Genomic DNA, 6,994 nt, shown 5'->3' on the forward strand with positions numbered 1-6,994 from the left:
AAAAAATATTTAATAATAAAAAGTTATAACTTATAAAAAAATTTTAAAAAAAAATTGAAAGAATCAATTTTTATGATAAATTCTGTCCAGATACACATAATTAATTTCCTGCAAAGATTGCAGGGGGCAACACGTGATCCTTCATATGAATTTGTTTAGCATTAGTGATAAATCGTAACGAAGCTAGCACATGTGCCACCAAGGTACTACTAAATAACTAAAATTAAAATTGACTAAAATACAAAATTAGTTTTAATCTTACATCCCAATAAAAACAAATGATTGTTTGATATTTATAAATAATAATTAAATCTAAAATCACATCATTAGTAGCTAAATACCTAGCTAGGAAGTGAGTTATTTTGCCTAAAATTAAACCCCCTAAATGAAGTTGAGAAGTAGTAGTCATAAGAAAAGGTCAACTTATATTAAAACTACACCAAATGAAGGAGCTGGCATATACTATAATTCATGAACAAATCAAACCAAACCATACCTACCAATTGTGCCATGCCTAACACTCTTATCGGATAACATCGAGCATTAATTAAATTTCATGATTGCTGCATGGAGCTGAATCAATAACTTGTTGTTTAATGTAACTAGGTTTTAGTTAAACAATATATCCTTAAGACACTAATAATTATAAATAAAAAAATTATTCTTTTAATGTTTTGAGTAATAGTAATGCCATATCTGTTATATGTATATTTAATAACATTTACTATGAACCCAAAACTATATTAGCATTATCACTTTCGAAACACTCAATAAATCATGCATGAAGAATAAGAATCTCATAAAAAATTTACATTTCTTCTAAGAAAAAGAAGATATTGTGGTGGGTAGTGATTCATTTATTTAGGGTGTATGTCTGGTATTTGATCATTAGGGCAATTTTAATGAAATGTTTTTTTGGTATTATTCTTGATTTTTACCGTAATTGAATTGATTTAAAATAAAAATTTATATTAAATATAATATTTAAAATGATATTGTTATCAGCAAGAAGTAGATATTGTATTATTTTAAAAAATGATTAATACAATGCAGTCACTTGTATATCTATTAAATTTATTAAATGAACATTATAATGTTAATAAATTGAAATTAGACCAACCATTAGAGTAGGGGGCGTATATGACCCGACCCGCTTCGAAGATTCGGTCTAGATTTAAATATTTTGGGACTAACTTGGTGTGATTTTACCGAGCCTAGGATTGAGTAAAAGTCTCAAAAATAGACCCGGTCATTATTTAGGATCAAGTCTGAGTCAAAGCGAACTCGTCTTCACCTGACCCATGTGCACCCTAGGGGAACTAAAAAAATTATATATGTTTTAAATTAATTCAAATATTATGTTATATTAATTATAAGAATATTATTGTTTTATTTTTAATTACATTTGTTGAATCAAGAAATAGATCAAAGAAGTATGAAATTAGAATTTATGGATAAATTTAAGTTTAAATATGGTTATCAACTTCTCTCTAACAAATATGGGTGCATCGTAATTTTTTGACATAAAATTTATCAAGACTCAGATTTTATCTGATCGAGATCCGATTTTAGTGTGACTTAAAAGAAGCGTGATTTCATCGGGTTTCGGGTTGAGTAAGGGTCTCAAAAATATGTTTAGTCATTATTTATGGTCAGATTCGAATCAAGACTAATCCAGTTTCATTCAACTCTACGTGCATTCCTATATTAAAATAACAAATTTCATATTAAATATCAAATTAATTTTTATAAAATATAACATTTATATAATATTTTGAAGAATCTAAAATTAAATTAAATTAAATTAAATCAAGGATTGAAGATGCTCTTAAGGAAGGAATTAGTGGATGCTGGATAGTGGTGAAAAATCCAAAACATGGAAAGAACAGAAGAAGTTTGAACATACAAAACATGCGGAGAAAGGTACAAAGCGAGTGATGCATGGTACCACGGAAAATCAGATCTGTCAAATACTGAAATAGATATTTATTTATTTATTTATTTTAGTTGAAACAGTGTGATTGCCTTGGCCCTTGAGAGATGGAAGTAGCACATGCAAATTTTACCAAATAAGATTTTGTGTTGAACTTGGCTTAGGCAACTTCTGAAATTTCCAGCGTGATACTCAGATTTCAGAAACACAAGCTGTCTGCTATAAACTCTTTTTTGCCAGCCATTTTATCTATAACCTATTCTCTGGACTCTGGACCATATCGCTTTGTTCTTGCACATTAAACGAGAAATGTATAATGGAAATTGAAAATCAATTGGATCCATTATTCCAGGGTCGCAACAAACAGTTTTGTGACTCCTGCAACTACTTGAATCAGACCTTATAATGAAAAAAAAAAATGTATGGAATAGTTGGATAGGAAATAATCAACTTTGCCAATTTTATTTTAACATTTTTAAAAACCTTTAAAAATTTATAGAGACTATTTTATGGCCGGTTGCCATTTATTTGTTCCAGATGAAAATGATAGATAGGTACTCAATTATTGATTTTTTATGCACGTAGCAATTTTGGGCAAACAATATATATACACTCATTTTATTTGCATCAAAATTTTGTTTTTGTCTTAGCACAACACGCATTAGGCCCAGCTCGAATAAGTTGGGCTATACTATAGCTATCGACAGAAGGCCCAATTATATTAGGCCTCATATATAATTATGGATGTGTTTAGTCCGTACGACAAAAAAAGTTGTTTAGTTTGATATCATAGACACTAAATTGGATTTGGTCGAGTAATCAGCTCACTGATTCGATGGCAGTTGGCAGACACTTAACTGATTCGATGGCAGTTGGCAGACACTTAAATAAAGTTTAGATCCGTGACGAATTAGTCATTAATTTGTCAAGTTGAGAGATACCATCACTCGAAAAAAATCAATTAAGGTGGTGTTCACGTCAGACATGACCCCAAAAAAAAATATGATGTTGAAGTTGATGAATTAAAATTACTTAACGGCTTTAAAATGTTCCATTTCTTTAATGATAAAATGAAATGCTCAGGTTCTGAATTATTAATTTAGCCTGAAACACATTGTAGTTTAAGAATTTATTAGTTTGGTTATAGTTGCACCGTTTGTCACATTACTATTCGCAGTTCCTATTATCGCGAGTGCTAGAAAAGTTTGTAAATTATAAACTAACAATCAGTGTAATGAAATAAACTATGATCTCATTTTCTTAATAAAGGACCCAGAAAAACAAGCTACTACTAATGAGTAGACATTATAATTATGAAATATGTGCAAAAGAAAACAAAAATGCTCATTTTTTTTTACTTGGATAATCTCATTCTCTACTGCTTCACTAATTTGCAGAGTATAACATGATGCAAAACAGAGCAGACGCAGAAAGTAAAATTAAATCACTAGTAACTATTTTTTGGATTTAACAATGTGTGTGACTAACTATACTCAAACATTTTATCATTAACTTTAAACGAAGACTGACATCATGGTGGGAACTCCATCAAACTGGTAATGTTTGCACTCTTAAGTGTTTGTACTTTTGCTCTTTGTTGAACCTTTTTGCACTCTCATCATAACCTTGAGATAAAAGGAGCTTTAAGGCATCAACCCCCTCTTGCAATGCCTCATCAATCTGTCCAATTTTGTGGGTGGGGGGTACAAGAAATAATAAATTTACTGTAATGGTGAAAAAAATTGGCTTGATACAAGCTCATCAAACATTAAAAGCTGAAAGGCTGATACACTACAGTGACATGCTGTGCCCTATGGTAATGACCTATAGATAGTTAGATACTGCATGCTCTATTGCTAATAATCATTGGCTCACACTAAGTATTTTGCTTTTGAATTTTCAAATCAGTACAATTATATCCAATCATTGAAGAGCAACACCAAGAATAAAGACGATTCGTTGGCATGTTTATGTGATGCACTATATCTGAGTTGTAGCGGACCCCAACTTTGGCACTGCATCATCAAAATGCCAACTCACCATTTTTCTAGTTATATTTATTTGGACCACCATAGATATTCTTGGGTGCTCATTATGAACCATGCTCTAAGTGGATATGAAAACAATCAACAAAAATGACTTTATATGATATGGCTAGCTATTCATTTAAACACCAATTTAAAATGGCATTTTTCTAATTGGTTGGGAGCAAAATACACATCATGCTCCAAGAGCACCTAAGAATATAGTACTTGGACATCAATTGCACTGGATTGAGAACTTGAGGAGCAATACTCCGTCTAGCTGTTACAGTATTGGAACCCAAACTGCATTTAACAATGAATGATAACTTACTCGTTGTCTAGCTGTTACATTGAATTTTTGAAGCAAGAATGCTTTAGGATCCATTTGCCCAGGAGGCCTTCCAATCCCTAACAGGAGACAAATTCAATATAATTATGATGGTGATAATAATAAAATTTAGGAATAAAGAAGAAACAACTTTGCAACAAAACTAACCGATTCTTAGCCGAGGAAATTCTCTATTTCCTCTAAAGTGATAGATAACACTCTTCAGCCTAATTCAGTGAAAAGTGAGAAGCGAGTACAAGATAAATAGTAGAACTTGAGAGAAGAAGCTGAATATAAAAAATTCAGAGCTCAAAAGATGCAAATTATATTTCATGAATTCACGTTCCCAGAACAACCCATCCCCTAAGCCTAAAAAATGTTATTGATTGTAAACATCAGTTTCGTTGCTTCAGATAATTAGGGGGAAAAAAATACTTTTCCTCTTCACCTAAATCAGTGAAGCAGTAAAAAAATATGATAGATAACATATTGCCTGTTGACAAATACAAATGTGATGAACAATGATGACCCTTTGAGTCTAATGCATACAATATACTGATTCATTTCTTGAAAGATAGTCATCCACTATATAGAGCAAATGCAAATTTCTTTTTCGAGTAAACTAGCATTTCTAACCATAAATTTTTTGAACGTTGACAAATTAACTGCAAAAAAAGAAAATTAAAGTTGTATCCATAAAAGATGTGTTCCGGTTGACAAAATTATCCAAATACTAAAGAATTATACAAAATTTCCAAACTACCCTTTTTTTAATCCTAATTTTATTCACAAATCTATCCCATTCTTAACCCTAGTCAATTCCAGTTCTTTATTCCTCCCTCCCTCCTTCCCCCACCACCGTCACAACCTTCCTCAAATCCCACGAGACCCACTGTCCCATTGTTCATTCAATTTTGTGTGTGAGAGATTGTGCGTGGCGTGGCAGAGGAACTGATAAAGAATTTTCGAAGCTCTTTATCTTCTACCATCACTCAACTAGCCTCTATATCGCAGTCCCAAATTGAAAGTTTCTAGTCCTTGCAAAATTTTATAAAAAACTTTTAGTTCTATCTTCTCTTGGTTTGAAAGAAAGAGAGAAAAAAGAGTGCTGATTTCCCCCTCATATTAATACATATTTTCTATGTCTACTCTCACTGTGTGTTGGTACCATGCAACTCTTCCCCACTACTACTGCAACAACAACGCACACCTTTGTTTCTCCTCTATCTCTTAATAAATCTGGTTCTTTTTTCTTTTCATGTGATGACTTGTTTGATTGTTTCCTTCACAGGAGACTAGAAGGAAACCCATAGACCTTAAGAATTTGCTTGATGCTACAATAGAGAAAAAACAGTATCGAAAGAGGAGGGGTTGAGGGAGGGATAAAGAACTGGGATTGACTAAGGTCAAGAATGGGAAAGATTTAGGAATAAAATTAGGGTTAAAAAATGGTAGTTTAGGAATTTTTTATAATTTTATAATATTTGGAAAATTTTGTCAACCGAAATTATCTTTTATGGTATAACTTTAATTTTATTTTTTCGTGGTTAGATTTGTCATCGCTCAAAATATTCATTGTTAGACATGGTAGTTTACTATTTCTTTTTCAGTATGTTATCTGTATTTAACAAACATACTGATATCTAGAGGAGTAGGTGCATGTATAAGGAAACAAGTTCCCGATGATATCACTGTAAACTATATTTTTCAGAAAGATAGATAAATAAAAACTTCCGTATATGCAGACAACAAACTTTCTTCATAACTATCATATAGTAGCTATACCCTTTGTGGCTTCCATGGCCCCCTTTGTCATTGAGACGAAGCACCCCACATGGCAAGTTCAAGTCATCGTGGAACTACAACCCAAAAAACCTTGGTTAGATAAAGAATATCATACCTATTAACCTTTCATAGAACGTTGTTAGGCTGGAGCTACTGCTGCTAGCGGGAGTGAGGAGGAAGTAGGACGAACTGAATCTGGGGTTGTTAGGTTTCGAAATTAATATTTTTTTTAAAATTAAAAACAACGCCATTTACGGTTTTAAAAAAAAACAAAGTCTAAAGTTAAAACTAGTCAAACTGGTTCTTTGATATTGGTTCTAAAAAAAAGATAAAATAAGACATTAAGAATAAAAATTAGTATTTTTATATTTTATTTGATGATAAATTAAAATAAATTGTAAAAATTTAATTTATCGATATTTTTTATTTAAAAAAATTTAGAAAGAAAAATATAATCATAAAAAATAGGGTAAGTACCATTTTCAACTTCTAATTATTTGTTCGTGAGACATGTCGCACCTTGATGATCACTAAACTTCAACCAGGTCCCACTCATCGATATAAATAAACCGATCGACTTCTGTGACCGGTTGCGAACCGGTAGCCTGTGTGACGTATCAGTTGGAGGCTGAATTGTCAAATACAAGTGCCAGGTGTCACTGGAAATTGTTACAGGGACTAAATACCCCCTCCCTACAACTGAAACGTCGTCGTCACATGGGGTTCATAATTCTCCCTTTCTCATACCATTCAAAAGGTTTAGGGTTTTCAACTTCATTCTATGTGAGAGGACTCGCAACAGTGGGTATAGGTACTGCGAATTCTGGTTCTTCATTCAGTCGTCAGAAAAAATGCGGTGGGTGTGAGGAGAGTTGCAGCAGTCGAATGAGTGCCGATGGAAGCAGTCTGGAAGGAGCATCGAGA

General features: G+C 32.2%; 1 protein-coding gene across 1 annotated transcript; it reads right to left on the reverse strand.

Annotated features, from left to right (window-relative positions):
- Window positions 3,164-6,144, reverse strand: LOC107634052 (peptidyl-tRNA hydrolase, mitochondrial; the record flags this gene model as incomplete). The annotated part of the gene is given in 4 exon segments (XM_021120057.1): window positions 3,164-3,613; window positions 4,289-4,365; window positions 4,454-4,512; window positions 6,071-6,144. Coding segments are annotated over 4 exon segments (342 nt in total), but the record flags the coding sequence as incomplete, so codon positions are not given.

This window comes from Arachis ipaensis, chromosome B03 (assembly GCF_000816755.2).
Source record: "Arachis ipaensis cultivar K30076 chromosome B03, Araip1.1, whole genome shotgun sequence".
In the NCBI taxonomy this organism is placed as follows: domain Eukaryota; kingdom Viridiplantae; phylum Streptophyta; class Magnoliopsida; order Fabales; family Fabaceae; genus Arachis; species Arachis ipaensis.